Source organism: Petaurus breviceps, unplaced genomic scaffold, assembly GCF_028583685.1.
Source record: "Petaurus breviceps papuanus isolate PSGF00001 unplaced genomic scaffold, PetGlider_PUasm1.0 98913, whole genome shotgun sequence".
NCBI classification, from domain to species: domain Eukaryota; kingdom Metazoa; phylum Chordata; class Mammalia; order Diprotodontia; family Petauridae; genus Petaurus; species Petaurus breviceps.
Window position 1 is genome coordinate 15,320 of NW_027187462.1, and position 16,283 is coordinate 31,602.

General features: G+C 38.4%; 1 protein-coding gene across 1 annotated transcript in view; it reads left to right on the forward strand.

Moving 5' to 3' along the window:
* Positions 1–15,926, forward strand: part of FDFT1 (farnesyl-diphosphate farnesyltransferase 1) — a 30,718-nt gene extending 14,792 nt beyond the window's left edge. The window contains exons 3-5 of the mRNA XM_069081366.1: positions 10,519–10,647; positions 13,359–13,550; positions 15,564–15,926. Of these exons, the coding sequence (XP_068937467.1) occupies positions 10,519–10,647; positions 13,359–13,550; positions 15,564–15,911 (669 nt within the window). The 3' untranslated portion in view covers positions 15,912–15,926. The remainder of the gene's footprint in view (positions 1–10,518; positions 10,648–13,358; positions 13,551–15,563) is intronic.
* The last annotated feature ends 357 nt before the right edge of the window (positions 15,927–16,283 follow it).

Consider the following 16,283-nt stretch of genomic DNA (forward strand, 5'->3'; position numbering starts at 1 on the left):
TTGCCCTTCTCTCTTAAAGTGTTACCTCCCTGGTCCAGACCCTCTTTATGTCATATTTAGAGAATTTGCCTGCTTCAAGTCTCCCACTTCAGTCTCTTCTATTCAGCTATAAAAGTGATTTTCCTAAAGCACGGGTCAGATTGTCACTTCCCACCCTCTCCCCTGATTTTAAACTTCATTTGCTCACTGTCACCTCCAGGATCGAATACAAAAATCATGTTTCCAGTCTTCTTTTACCTTACTCTCCATCATGTACTGTTTGATCCAGTGACACTGACCTCCTAGTTGCTACTAGAACAAGATACTCTTTCAGTTCTGGGCATTTTCTCTGACTGTACCCCATGCCTAGAATATTCTTCCTTTTCATCTCTGCCTACTGGCTTCCTTTAAGTTGCAACTGAAACCCCATCTTCCACAGGAAGCTTTTCCTAACTCTTCTTAATTCTAGTACCTTCCTTTTAAATTATTTCCTATTTATCCTGTATGTAGCTTGTTTATACATATTTGTTCATTGTCTCCTCATTGAGATTGTGATCTTTTTGAGGGCAGGGCCTTTACTTCTTTTGTATTTCCAGCCCTTCCCACAATGCCTGTCACAAAGTCGGTGCTTAATAAATGTTTACTGACTGATTGACCTCAAGTGCTATTTCTTTCTTCCCTTCTCCCCAATAATCTCATGTTTTGCATATATCCATATGTGTATATATTATCTTTTCTAGCCAGACCAGAGATTCCAAAATTTATTTGCCTACTGCCCCCTTTTCAAAAAAAAAATTGCTCAGCACCGCCTCCATCAAGTTTTTTAAACTCTTTAACAGTTTTTTTTAATTTGCATCATTTCAAAACATGTGAAATATGTTTTTTTTTAATGATGCATCTTAAATTTAACGATTTATTTTAAATTTGTAGGTTTTTTCCTGCATTGAAATTTTGATGATACAATATTATGTCATGCAACCAAATGGTATTGTAAACAAGTTGTTACTAGCACATATTCCTGCCAGTGCATGCTGGACTTTCTGACAATGCATGCATGACACCCTCACCTGCCATCACTTGCTTGTTAAAGGCTGTCAGCAGATTTGGTCACTGATGGGTTATAACTTACATTTTGTGTATTTATTTGGAAAATAATGTAACTACTACAACTTCAACTCTGTTATACAACAGGTGAAACATAAACGGCTTTTCAAAATTTTCTTCTTTTCTTTCCTTATGCTTCTACCACCCCCTTATTTTTATTCAGTGTCCCCCAATTGTACCCAACTACTACCACCCCCCTGGATCTATCCAGCAAACTGCCCCCCCCCCACACCTCCCAGTATCACCCACTTTGGGAACCTCTGAGCTAGAACAGATTTTATATATTATGTCTGGAAGATGGGGGCTGTTTCACTTTTTGTCTTTGTGTCCCCAGGACCTTGCACATACCATGTTTCCCCGATAATAAGACCTATCCTGAAAATAAGCCCTCCCCTTACTGTGTAAGATTCCTCTAAAATAAGCCCTCCCCCCAAAATAAGCCCTATTGAGATTGCTACTTTAGTGATTGTGATCCCCTGCGCTACACGCACCGTTCCCCCCCCCCCGTGAAATGCACGCCGCGCTCCAAGCTGCATCCAATCAGAGCTGCAAAAGTGAGCGCGTCATCCTGTTCTTCCCCAGTGATTTGCTTGCTGGTACATTTTTTTTGTTCACATTTACCTGTTTATTAAAATTGCTGTCAATGTTCATTAAAATAAGCCCTCCCCTGAAAATAAGCCCTCTGGTGTTTTTTTGTCCAACAAAATAATAAGACAGTGCCTTATTATCGGGGAAACACGGTAGTAAGTGATGAATTTATTTTATGTAGTGTTTTACAATTTCCAGACTGCTTTCCTTAGAATTTTGGGAGGTAAACAGCATGAGTATTATTCTTATTTTAAAATTGAAGAGGTTATAGAGTTTACAACTTGACTAGTCACACTCCTTGCATGCAGTTGATTTGAAACTTGGAAGTTCAGTTCTCTTTACAGTAAATTAATTGCCTTTCTAAGTATTCTATTAAATGCCTCTTTTCTAGTCATTTTTTTGGTAGTGTGATGGAAGAGATCTGAAATGAGGGGGTTGGAGTAGATAACTTCTACACAGTGACCCTGTGAAAGAGAGCAGCTGGGGTGGCATGAGTACCTTGGGGAGCATGTACTTCATGACCCCTCTGATCTGGAGTTTTGCAGGCTCAGGGACTCATTTTTATGTTTACCCACTGGTGATTAGGCTCTCCAGAACTAATACTAAATAAACTCAGAATCAAGACTGATAAGCTAGAATTCCAGCTTATTACTTTGCAGAGGTTGACTTGCCAAGAAAGAGTCAATGCTGAGCCATGTTGTGAGCTTCTTTTTGATGGATAAATCCACTGAGGAAACCATCTTAAAAAACATTTAATCAGAAGTTGGTAAGTATGCAGGTCATACAACTAGAGTTAGGCAGTCTTTTTTTTTTTAACATATATATTTGGATATTTGATTTTAAAACTTTCAATTCCAGATTCATTCCCTTCCCCCCCTGCCACCCACCCCCACTGGGGAGACAAGCAGTTCAGTATAGGTTGTACATGTGCGGCTAATGCAAAACAATAACATAGTAGATGTATTGTAAAAGACTGACTATATTTCCCTCCCTCCTATCCCACCTCCCACTTGTTCTATTCTCTACTTTGATCCTGTCCCTTTTCAAAAGTGGGTGTTTCCAACTTCCCTCCCCCCCAGCCTGCCCTCCCTTCCATCATCCCCCCTCACATCCCCTTCCCCCCCTATTCTCCTGGAGGGTGAGATCCCCTATTTAGTGTGTATTTCCCTCCCTCCTCAAGCCAGATTCAATAGGAATAAGGTTGACCCATTCCCTTTTGCCTTCCTATTCTTCCCCTCCATTGTAACCATTTTCCCTTGCCTCTTCTGTATGAGATAGTTTGCCCCACTCTGTCTCTCCCCATCTCCTCTCATTATATTCCTCTCACCTCTTAATTTCACCTTTTAAGTATCATCCCTTCCTGTTAAATTGGTCCCGTGCTCTCTATCTGTGTATACCTGTAAACGTATATACACACATTCACATATGTATTCATATGCCCGCATACCCTCATATAAAGACATATATATATATACACACACACACATATATATATATATATATATACACACATATATATTTCTAATCCCTTCAACTACTGAGAAAAGTTTCATAAGTTACAATTATTGTTTTTCCATGTAGGAATGTTAATAGTTCCACTTTGGCCAGGTGGCTCAGCGAGCAAGAGCACCGACCCCAGTGCCGGGACAACCCGGACCAAATCTGGGCCCAGACACTCAGCACCACACCCAGAAACAACAACTGGACATGCAACCCCGAGCAAGCCACTCAACCCCAATTGCTTTAAAAAAAAAATAGTTCAACTTTGATAAGTTCCTTATGATTTCTTTTCCCTGTTTACCCTCTCATGCTTCTCTTGCTTCTTGTATCTAAATGTCAAATTTTCTATTCAACTCTGGTTTTTTCAGCAAGAATGCTTGAAAGTCCTGTATTCCACTGAATGACCATATTTTCCCCTGAAACATGATACTCAGTTTTGCTGGGTAGGTGACTCTTGGTTTTAATCCCAGCTCCCTTGACCTCCGGAATATCACATTCCAGGCCCTTCGATCCCTCAGTGTAGAAGCTGCCAGATCCTGGGTTATCCTGATTGTGTTTCCACAATATTCAAATTGTTTCTTCCTGGCTGCTTGTAATATTCTCTCCTTAATCTGGGAATTCCGGAACCTGACTATAATATTCTTAGGAGTTTTCTTTTTGGGATCTTTTTCAGGAGGTGATCAGTGGATTCTTTCAACCTCTATTTTGCCCTCTCGTTCTAAAACATCAGGGCAGTTTTCTTTGAGAACTTCCTGGAGAATGCTTTCCAGGCTCTTACTTTGGTCATGGCTCTCAGGCAGTCCAATAATTTTTAAATTATCTCTCCTGGATCTATTTTCCAGGTCAGTGGTTTTTCCCATGAGATATTTCACATTGCCTTCTATTCTTTCATTTGTTTGGATCTGTTTAACAGCATCTTGATTTCTCATAAAGTCATTAGCTTCCATTTGCTCCAATCTAATTCTGAAGCAATGATTCTCCTCAGTGAGCTTTTGAGATTCTTTTTCCATCTGGCAAATTCGACTTTTTAAGGCATTCTTCTCCTCATTGCCTTTTTGAGCCTCCTTTGCCATTTGAGTCAGTCTGTTTTTTAAGGTATTATTTTCTTCAGTCAGGCTGTTGACTCTCATTTCATAATTTTCTTGCATTGTTCTCATTTCTCTTCCCAATTTTTCCTCCACTTCTCTTATCTGCTTCTTAAGGTCCTCTATGGCCTGTAACCAGCTTGTATTTTCCTTTGAAGCTTTTGGTGCAGGAGTTCTGACTTCATTGATTTCCTCCTGTTCCATGCCTTGCTCCTTCTTATCCCCCAAATAGGAGTGTAATGTTGGAATCTTCTGTCTGCTTTGTTTCCTTTGCCTGCTCATTTTGCCACTCAATGATTTGACTTTTGGGCTTTTTGCCACAGTAGGACTCTGCCACCAGACAGGGGAGTTTTCGTCCCAAACACTGGGGTTTTCTCAGCTGCCGGAGGTATTAGATGGGTGCCCTCTCTGAGGTCTCCACATGCTCTGGCAAGCTGGACACACACCCCAGGACCTCCACCCTAGGCTGCAATCCAGATCCAAGCAGGTTAAAGCAAGAGCAATGACCCCTCAGACTGGTGCGTGGTCCCCCTACACTCTGCAGGCCAGGAGCTGAAGCCACCACGTGGCGCTGGCTGGCTGTGCTGGCGTCTCAGCGGTTTCTCGCCCCAGGGGTAGAAGCCACACACTCCCACTTGCTGGGTCCCAAAGTCCAGACTGCACTGGCCTCTCACCTTGTCCTTCGCATCCATGTATTGATAAATCTGGAAACGGCCACAGCTGCTGCTGATCTGGAGTCCCTCTGGCTGGCGGCTGGTCAGGCCCGCCCTGGGGCTAAAGCCTCGGCGTGGTGCTGGGCTTGGCTCCCAGAGCGCTGTGCTTGCCAATTCCTGCCAGCCTGCCAGGCTGTTCTCAGTGGGAGGTTAGCTTCTCTGTGTCATTTTGTGGGTTCTGCAGCTCCAAAGTTTGTTTAGAGTCCCCTTTTTACATGGATTGGGGAGGGTGGAAGCCGGAGCCGTGGGAGGGTCGTGCTTCTACTCCACCATCTTGGCTCCCTCTAGAGTTAGACAGTCTTAAGGGAAGTTTGAATCATTAGGATAGTTTAAATTTCCATTCACTAGGGATATTTCTGTTTATAGAACCCTTCTTGGTTGCCTGGAAACAGCATCCTCTCTCCTAAGCAGAGTTAGAGAAACACTGATGTTTTTTCTCTGGGATCTTTCTTTTTTCTAGATTCCATGCAGGCCACAGTTCTTTATTATGACAGCATTTCCTTCAGTGTGCTACAATAGCAATTAATTATATGGCCAATGTTATGTTAGTTATATTCTTATTCACATCTTTTTTGAGAAGATAATGGAAAATAACCTGGTTCCTCTGATTGACTTTGGAAGAGTGATTTCTTTTATTGGTTTCACAACACATAGAAGAGTACAAAATTAGAGTGGGTTTTTAGGACATTGACTGATCAATTTGATGTTAATTTTTTTCTTTTTGAAAGTTTTATTGATCTTTTTTTACATTATTAATACTTCTTACTGACAGTCTCCCCACTTCTCTTTCCACACACCTGTCAAAGAACCATTTCTTTTTAGCAGATCAATATCATACTGACATCTAAGAGTCAATTTCTTAGAAAGACATTTACTAACCTCTCCAGCTGTGGGACATATACCATGTTTCCCCGATAATAAGACACTATCTTATTATTTTTTTGGACAGAAAAAACACCAGAGGGCTTATTTTCAGGGGAGGGCTTATTTTAATGAACATTGACAGCAATTTTAATAAACAGGTAAATGTGAACAAAAAAATGTACCTTTATTCAAGAAGCAAATCACTGGGGAAGAACAGGATGACACGCTCACTGCTGCAGCTCTGATTGGATGCAGCTCGGAGCGCGGCGTGCATTTCAAGGGGGGGGGGACTGTGCATACAGAGGGTACCGTAATGTAGCGTGTAGCGCAGGGGATCACCTTCACTACAGTAGCAATCTCAATAGGGCTTATTTTCAGGGGAGGGCTTATTTTAGAGGAATCTTACACAGTAAGGAGAGGGCTTATTTTCGGGATAGGTCTTATTATCGGGGAAACACGGTAATATGTTTGGAGCTTGCAGCACTCTGATGGCACAGGATTCTCTAAGGGAACTTTGTAGATAAGTAAAATAGAACAAAATTGTTTCTATAATTATGGCGCAGAGGAACAGTGCTTTTGCTTTTATCGATTTTAAGATCCCTACGAGAAATTAATCCTTTTTTCAGATGTGGGTAGATTTTTATCCCTGACGTTTTTGTATTTGTTACTTCAGGAAGGGAAAGCAGGGGAGATGTGCCATAAAGCTGAAATCTTTACATTTCTTTGCTTTGTAATCTGGAAATAATTAATTTTCATTATCTCTCAGCTCCTCTCAAATATGTCAGCTCCCTTAAACTACTTGCTGAAATAAATATATGCCAAAATAAAAATAACTAGGAATCAGCAAGAAGAAACTTCCAGGAAAAATACATACCTACTGAATGAAAACCCCTTCTTCAATTCAAATATTTATTGAACTTGTTAGGTATTGTGTGTAATTGAAGAGAAGTAGAAAACAGTGTTCCTGACCTTAATATATTTACAGTTTTCCTAGATAATATCTATGCAAATGAACCCTTTCTTTGAGAAGTACCCAGGAAAAGCTATTTATTCTCCTTGTCTCCACCTCTTCTCTCACTTCTTATTGCTGTTGGTGGTGATGGGGATCCAGGATGAGGTGTTTCCTCAAGGATGTTGTTCTCTATTATAGCAGCAAGGGCCACACAAGAAATGGGGCCAGTAGTCTAATGGGTGATTTTCCAGGGTGAGCACTTTGTTTCTCTTAGAGGCAGTAGGGAGCTGCGTTGGCTTGGGTACTCTCTGTGCTTTAGGACCTCTGTTGAGGATGGATTGGAGAAGGGGGAAGTCTGGAAGCCTGGAGTCCAATTAAAAGGCTTTTGGAATAGTCCTGTTGAGGAGTGAAGAGGATATAAACTAGTAGAGTAGATATGTGAGTTGAGAGGAGGGGATAAATAGGATACATTTTGTGGAGGTAAGAAGTGATAAAATTTGGCAACTTGCTGGTTATGTGGGGGTGACTCAAAATAGTCTAGAGAAGGTGTTATGAGGGGAGAGTCAGTGGTCAGTAAATATGTAAGTGCCTTCTGTACTAGGTATTCTGGTAAGCACTTTACAAATATTATCTCATTTGGTCCTTTTAACAACCCTGGGAGGTAGGTGCTGTTCTGGTCTCCATTTTACAGTTGAAGTAACTGAGGCAGAGGCTAAGTGGCTTGGCCAAACTCCTCAAGAGGAGTTTACAGTCTAGTGAGAGAAGATAGTACAGAGGTGGAAGCTGTGAAAAGAGGGGGCAGACCGGAACAGCTGATGATAATTGACATCCTTTTATGGTTGAATGCATCCTTTTATGCCCACCCCAGTCTGAGACTTTTTTAAGGGAGGCCTTGGGAGGAGTTCATTATTCCACCTTACAGCCCTCTAATCAGATGGAATGGGCATGTTGGGGAGTTGAAACCAACAAGAGAGGCAGAGTTTTTGGAAAAGAAAGTGAACTCCCTCCAGGAAAAGGATACGATTAGTAATTTTTCAAGTGTATCCAGGGTGGCATTTTTAGGTAAAAGAAAAATAACAAATTCTACTTTGAAAATGTTGCATTTGATGAAGCCACAGGGCATCTGTTGTGTTTATATAGAGTCCCTTTGAAGAAAATGTTGCGAAACTTTGGCCTATTATGTATTGTATGACCTTTCCTCAAGATTAAAGGGGATTCTAGTCATCTTTTCCTTTGTATAGGTGAACTCTGCATAAACTAATTTAAGCTCGTGTAAAGCTTTGCTTTGCATTGCTGCTCCTATATAACTTGTGCTGTGGTTATGTATATGAAACTGAAGACTGATGCTGGTCTTGGCTATATTTAAGGAATATTTATGTCATTCAGCAATCCACTCACTCCTTGGTTGGGTTGGGATTTCTAGAGTAAACCTGCAGTCCCAATTTGTCACTTTTCTCAAGGTATATTTTGTATATAATAGTTGCTTAACTAAAAGTTCATTGAATTGACTTGATGTGTATAAGTAAGTAGCTAAAAGATAATGATGTAAGGAAAGGATCACTTTTAGGAATGGGTGAAATTGAAACCTCATCCTAACAGTATTACTTTGGAAACTGTTCCTAATCTGTCCCTTCTCCTGTAGACTTTTCCCTTACTATAAATAGATTGTCTTGGCCAAGAAAAAACTGGAGGAGCATAGTTGAAGGAAGAATCAGTCAACCTAAAAGACCTACCTTATTCCCATGAACATCAAGAGCCAACTCTGGAGACTGGTTTGAGATACATGTCTCCTGAAAGATTGAATAAACTGAGATAGTTTCATGTTATATTTGGGGTTTTGTAGCAGCAAGCACCCTAGTATACCCAGGGTGGCTGCCAACACAGGTTCATAGATCTGCTTTTCTAAAGGAAAGCAACTCAAAATGGGTTTAAATCTTACTTCGATCAATCAAACATATATCATTTACCTAGTTGTAGCAGCAAGCACCCCAGCGTTCCCAGGGTAGCTGCTACCACAGGTTCTTGGATCTGCTTTGATAAAGGAAAGCAACTCAAAATGGGTTAACAAGCTTACTTTAATCAGTCAGATGTATATCATTTACCTAGTTCAGGGGAAAAAGATCAGCACCCCGAACTTCAGAACATACAGACAGAATTATCAAGACAGAAACAGATCAAATAGACAGTTTTCCAAACTGTCCAACCATTACATCCATACCCAGTCAACTTCTGGGTTTCCACATCTGGGTTTTTTTCAAAGCTGGGGGACTCTCAACAATGGCTTCCCAGAATTCAGATCAAATCACAGAACACTTCTCAAAGTGAGCCCCAAAACAAAGCTACACATCAGGGCTTATATAGCCTTCTCCTGGCTCAGAGAATGTAACAACCTTTTGGACCCACTGGCCAATCAAAAAGTATCTACTGAAAAACCTCCCACCCCAGGCTCCAGGTGCACGTTAGCCTAGGGGCAGGGAAGATCTTTAAAATTTACACTCTCATTACACTAGTTCAGGGAAAAAAGTCAGCACTCTGAACTTCAGAGAATACAAACAAGTTACAAGCAGACAGAGACACAGATCAGCAGACAGGCTTCCATCTGTCTGACCATTACATCCATACCTAGTCAGTTACCAGAGAGGGAAGTACCAACATCTGGGTTTTCAAAGCCGGGGGGCTCAACAGCTGCCCAGAGTCTCGTCTGGTCAAATCCTACAACACTTCTCAAAGTGAGCCCCAAAGCAAAACCTCACATCAGGATATATATAGCCTTCTCCTGGCTCAGAGAATTTCACAACCCTCTTGACCCACTGCCCAATCACAAAGCACCAAGGTGTGGGCATTCCTGAAAAACAAGCCTCCTGCCACAGGCTCCATGTGACCACATTCAGCCTATTAGGGGGCAGAGTATATTTTCAAATCAAGGACTGTTCTCAGAGTCATTTTAAGCCAATCAAAGGGCCTAGGGGCAGGGAAGATCTTAAATTCCCATTCTCATAACAGGTTTCCAGTTGAAAGAAAATGATTTGTCCCAAATAGTCCAAATATCCAAAAAATTTTAAAAAACCTTCCTTCCTAAAAGCACAGTCCAAGTAGTTACAAGTTATTCCCTGAAAAGGGTCTATTTACTATTTTCTAATTCGGATAAATCATATGTTAATATTTTCTAACATTCATATAAATTTTTCATGTCGTCGTTATTGTGCAAGTTGTTTATAAGTTTCAGCCTGTTTTTAAATGTCTGAAGTAGCAACAAATCAACTGAAAATTAGCACCAGAAACATTACTTTAAAGAAAGCTATTTGGTCTTTGTAGTCAATCAAGTGGATTTTTTTTTAAGTCAGGCTGGGCAGAGAATCCAAAATTTTGGTTCCATTTGGAAAGTATTATGCCATTCTTAATAGTATTTAAATATGGGAATCAGTAGCAGGTCACCAGGTTTCAGTTATGGAAAAAGGCATTCTCTTTTAAGGTGTGTGTGTGTGTGTGTGTGTGTGTGTGTGTGTGTGAGAAGTTGTCATTTACAATACCTTATATTGGAGAAATCACTTTCTTGAGTGTTTGAGTATTTTAAGTATTTGTTGAGTGTTTGAATGTGTAGGAACTTTAGGCTGAGCCAAATTGAACACTTATTTTAATAATCATTCCTATTTCAAAAAGTCTTTTCTCTTAATAGCCGTGTAAGTGTCATGCTGGTTCTTATGGTTTCTACTTTTTATGAATTATGTTATAGGTCTCCTTAGAGTTTCGAAATCTGGCAGAGAGCTATCAAGTGGTGATTAATGACATTTGTCAAAAAATGGGGCATGGAATGGCGGAGTTTTTGGAAAAGAAAGTGAATTCCATGCAGGAATGGGATAAGGTTAGTGACATTTTAAGTGTGTCAAGGGACATTTGTAGGAAAACAGTGTTTACACCCAATGCCAAGAACTAGGAACAAAACTGACAGCTCATATCTGCTATATGCCTGTTTTATACACATACACATGCACACTTTTATATATTTATATCTATGTGTATATATCATATATATTAATTATAATAATTAAAACATCTCAAAAGTGGATTTCTGCATGTTGTTGTTCATGCCCTGAGGATGTTACAGATTTATTTGGTCAAACTTGATACAGCTTAGCTTGGCTCAGGCATCTTAGCATTAGACTATAAAAGAGCCATATGGAAGTCGTAATTCTTACTTGGATCTACTTTTAACTTAAAGTGTTAGGAGAGGTAAATTGCTTTTTGCCTTGATTTCTTAGGGGTAATAGTGGCTTTCACATTTCCTTCTCTCATATCAGTTTAGTACCAGGTACTTGTGTTGCTTCTTCTTCTAATTTCCAATCACACCCTTCACACACGTTTCATTAAAACTCAGGGTTTTGGAACCAGTGTAAAGCTGTTGACTTTAGAAGAATAAATTAAAATGCTAATCCTGTTGAGGAACATTTAAGTGTGTTGCAGGCTCTCAACAGAGAACTAAAGAAATGAGAAACGGGCCAAATTTTCATATTGTATGAGGCAGCTAGAACTTCTGTCTTTCTTCTCTTCTGTCACCTCTTCTCCCTTTTATTTTTTTTCTAAAACCAGTAAGGTGGAAAGTGGCTAGAAAAATAGGTGTTGAAAGATAAGGGGGGAGTTACAGCAATTATAGACTCCATCCAAAGGAAGGGACACAAAATAAGTTGTTTTAGAATAATGAGTGTAAGAGAATTATGAACCTAGGGGAAATGGTCATATCTTTTACATTATGTGATTTGACCCTTCAAAGGTAGCCATCTTTGGTCCATCCTCAGCACTTGAATAAACAAGACATTGAATGAGTGTTTTTTATATAATAAAGTTTACAGATGTGAAAGGATAGCAAAACACAACCTTGTAGGATAACACACATAGTAGACTGAGGTAGCTGATAGATGTTTGAGGTATATGCATGTGTATATTTTATGTATTTATACAGCTTCATTCAGTGCAGTTTTATGTGTTCACCTAATGTTTCTTGTGGACAAAGTCATACATAAATAATTGTGATGTGTTATGTTCAGAATGTTCCCTTAATATATCAATTGTGTTAGAACAAATTACGTTGTCAAAACAAGCATTATAGCAAAACTGAGTGTACTTTTTTCCTTTGCATAGTGCTGGAGTCACATGAATGCTATTATATCCTAACTCTTCTTTTTCTATATTCCATGTGGATTTAGGTAGCTTAACTGCTAATTTCCATAGCACTAGCTAAGTTTATTATACTTTTAACTCTCCCAATTCCTTCACTTTTGGATGCCATGCCAGTGTTATAATCTGTTGCTACTGGAACATGCTTTCTAATATTGTTCTCCAGTTTTGTGTTTAATGTTGGTTAAAGAAAATGTTTATTGTTTGCCCTTTTCCTGATTTACTTACTGCTCTTTCTGTGGTATGTCTTGGAGTCCACTTTACTTTGGCTATTTTTGTAGCAGCAAGCACCCCAGCGTCCTCAGGGTGGCAGCCAACACAGGTTCTTGGATCTGCTTTTCTAAAGGAAAGCAACTCAAAATGGGTCAACAAGCTTACTTTAATCAAACATATATCGTTTACCTAGTTCAGGGGAAAAAGGTCAGCACCCTGAACTTCAGAGTATAAAGACAGAAGTTAGAAGAAAACAGAAAAACATATCAGGCAGACAGGCTTCCAAACTTCCGACCATTATATCCATACCAAATCACAGTTACCAGTGAGGGAAGCATCAACATCTGGGTTTTTCAAAGCGTCTGCCCAGAGTCTCATCTGGTCAAATCATACAACACTTCTCAAAGTGAGCCCCAAAGCAGAGCCTCATCAGGGCTTATATAACCTTCTCCTGGCTTAGAGAATGTAACAACCTTCTTGACCCACTAGTCAGTCACAAAGTGACTGAAAAACAAGCCTTCCCACCACAAGCTCCAGGTAAACTTAACCTAGGGGCAGGGAAGATCTTTAAATTTGCATATTCCTATAACAATTCACTTTTTTTTTTCCTTTTTGGAGGGCAATTGGAGTTAAGTGACTTGTTCAAAGTCACATGACTAGTAAGTGTGTCAAGCATCTGAGGTCAGGTTTGAACTCAGGTCCTCCTGAGTCCAGGCTCTATTCACTGTGCCACCTAGCCGCCCCAAATTTTTATATTCTTTTATCCTTTTTTTTCTTTTTGGAGGGAGGAAGGTAGGACAATTGGGGTTAAGTATTATCCTGAGATTTTTGGGGTGGGAGGATGAGTGTTAGGGGTGGGATGAGAGAGTGAGTGAGAGTATTATATAAGTGGTTTACCCACAGTTTGGAAAAAAAAGGTTTTGTTTTTTTTTAACCAACTTTTTGCTAGTACAAATAAGATTTTTCTTTGTTTAGCCAACCATTATTAAAAATAGAAATCTGTTGATTGTTAGTTCCTTGTTATCTCCTTTACAATGATACTTATGACTGAATTTGAATTTATTAAAGATATAAACTCAGTATAAGTTAGTTTCTACTAACAAGGATATTTGACATAACATTGCATTTACTGATAGTGCTGAATAACAAAGAATTTACTGTAGCTTTTTAAAAAATGATCTTTTACAGTACTGTCACTATGTTGCTGGACTAGTAGGGATTGGCCTTTCTCGTCTGTTCTCGGCTTCCGAGTTGGAAGACCCTATTATTGGACAGGACTTGAAGCTTGCCAATTCTATGGGTCTGTTCCTACAGAAGACAAACATCATTAGAGATTATTTGGAAGACTCGATGGAGGGGAGAGAGTTTTGGCCCCAAGAGGTAACAGAAATGAAGAGCTATGAGAGAAAATACTCTAGAGACTTAAAAAAAAAAAGATTCCCTCATTTTAAAAAAGACCACATATTTGAAAAAAAATAAGATTCAAAGAATTTATTTTCTAATTTTTATTTGTTCAACGTTTTGCCTTCCTGTTGGCTTTTTTTAAAAAAATTAGATTGTATTTAAAGCTAAGTTAAAATTTTATATGGAATTTTGTGGATTAATGGAATACAGACTGTACTGTTGAAAGAGTTTAATTCTTTTCCTTCAAAAATTCTTTTGTGAAAATGTGTTCAATTGACGATTCACATAAACTTTTCATCAGTAATTTGATTTTTTAAAATTTTGAAATTGTCACACAATAGGAAGTTTTACATAGTTTAATACTATAAACTGTCTGAAGGCATTACATTCTGGACTTTCTTAATTAAACTTTTAATCCTGTAAGTCTCTTTTTTTCCTTCTTGTATGATCATACTCAGTGTTTTAGTTTTACATTTTCTAGAATACTTTTGTGTTAAGGAGTTAAGTTGTGATGGAACAGTTAAAAAGAAAATTTCCCTTTAATTGAAGTAGCTTAAGTAGTCTTACTTCATATCACAACTCTACAAAAGAATAAATGATATTTGAAAAAGAATATTTATGCTCTTACGCCAAGAGCTAAGTTGAAGTCATATATGATTTAAATTTGTAGTTGCCATTTTTCTAAATTAATATGTTCTTGGATCCAGTTTGTTTACATCTGTGTTTCTGTGCATTTCATTTTGAGCAAAGAACTGCTTTAAAAAAACAGCCAACAACCTGCATTTTAAGTTATAAAATTTTGGCTAACTTTGAAAAGACTTCCTAAGACATTGAAATCTATAGCATCTCCTTTTCTAGAGATCTTGAGGTGAAAAGAATAAACATTATTCTACCTGGGATAGTTTGATACTGTGTGAGTTAGGGTCATGAACTTAATTTATTTCCCAAGACTTCTTTTAACATGATTTTTTTAGGCCAAGGTACATACTTCATAAATGAACTGTCTATCGAATTCAAAGTATTCTTCAGGTACAAACTAACAGGATTGGATAGATTTGAATTCATATGGTAAAACTGAGTACAGGTGAATTGTAAAGGCCTTAATTTATGTTCAGAAACAACACCACAATTGAACAGATACAATTTTCATTCTCAGGATTACTGGAGGATTACTGAATTATAGCACAAAAAGGAAATTCCTCTGTTTCTGGGAAAACTTTAACAGAGTAGGAAAGACTCAAATCCTATTATTTTATTTATATTATATATTTATGTCAAGGTTAGGATTCATTTTATTAGAGGAAAAATGGAAAATATTTTCATAGGAAAGGTCCAGCTTATAATGTCTGCATCTGTTTGTTATATTTCCTTGAGGAAATCTGAATTGACATGTTTGTGATTGTTTGAACTTTTCATTTTAGTGAAATAGTTTTCTAGAATGCATTGTTTGATTTTTGCATACAATACTGATTTAATAATTGCTTTTCTTTAGTATTTTTTCAGTCATTCTTAGGAGTTGGCTAGCCCTTTAGGGTAAATGAGTTACTTTTTTTTGGAGGGGGAAGGCAAGGCAATTGAGGTTAAGTGACTTGCCCAAGATCACACAGCTAGTAGGTATGTCAAGTGTCTGAGGCTGGAGTTGAACTCAGGTCCTCCTGACTCCAGAGTCAGTGCTGTGTTCACTGCATGACCTAGCTGCCCCTGAGTCATTTTTAAAAGCTGCATTTCTTCTTGTAGTGTACAATATGCCCAAAAAGTAATATTTATTAATGTGATGTCTAGAAGTAGTTATGTACTTTCTCTAGGCAGCTACCTTACTTGTCAGGTCATAGTTTACTCCCGAATGTAATCCATTGAGACATCACCTTTGTCTGGCCTTTAGGTAGTATAACTGTCAAATGGTCACACTTGAGTTTTGATAAGTATTCAGTATTGTTGCGTAGATTCTTCTACTCTTTCTTAATTTTCACTTGCATCATTTGTTTCTAGGTTTGGAGTAGGTATACCAAGAAGTTGTCTGATTTAGCCAAACCAGAGAATATTGATTTGGCTGTCCATTGTCTCAATGAACTGATTACTAATGCCTTACAGCACATCCCAGATGTCCTCACTTATCTTTCCCGACTAAGAAATCAAAGTGTGTTCAACTTTTGTGCTATTCCACAGGTATGCATGGGCCTATATTTGCATGGGGATTGGAGATGGTCTTTTGCCTGGGTCTGTATTTATTTGTTTCTCCTCTGGTATGGGTTTATGGTTATGATTCCTTTTAAAAAAATGACAGTAACTTGTTTTGTTTTTGAGGAAGACTCCTATTTATCTGCCCTTTTTTCATAAAGATCAGGTAAAAGTGCAAGATCTGTTTCTATAGGATCTTCTTTATGATTCTTTAGATTATCAACTTCTACACTAGAAATTTTTACTCTTTGAATCAGAAACAAAACAAATATTAAATAACTTTGGGGTTAAAATAGTCAGAACATATTTGCCATGTTAAAGTGCTTCACTGTTCTTGTCTTCAAGACAAAGAAACCAACTTTGCTTTCTAAGAATTGAAAATGTGGTTGAAACTTTTTTGTTTTAAATAGATAACCAGGTAGGACATTGTACTTATTATTAAGACTAATTGTTGATACTTACTATTTTGTTTTAATTAAATACTTTGCTCTTGGGTATGAGTGGGAGAGTTAACTAGGTGGTAAGAGTGAC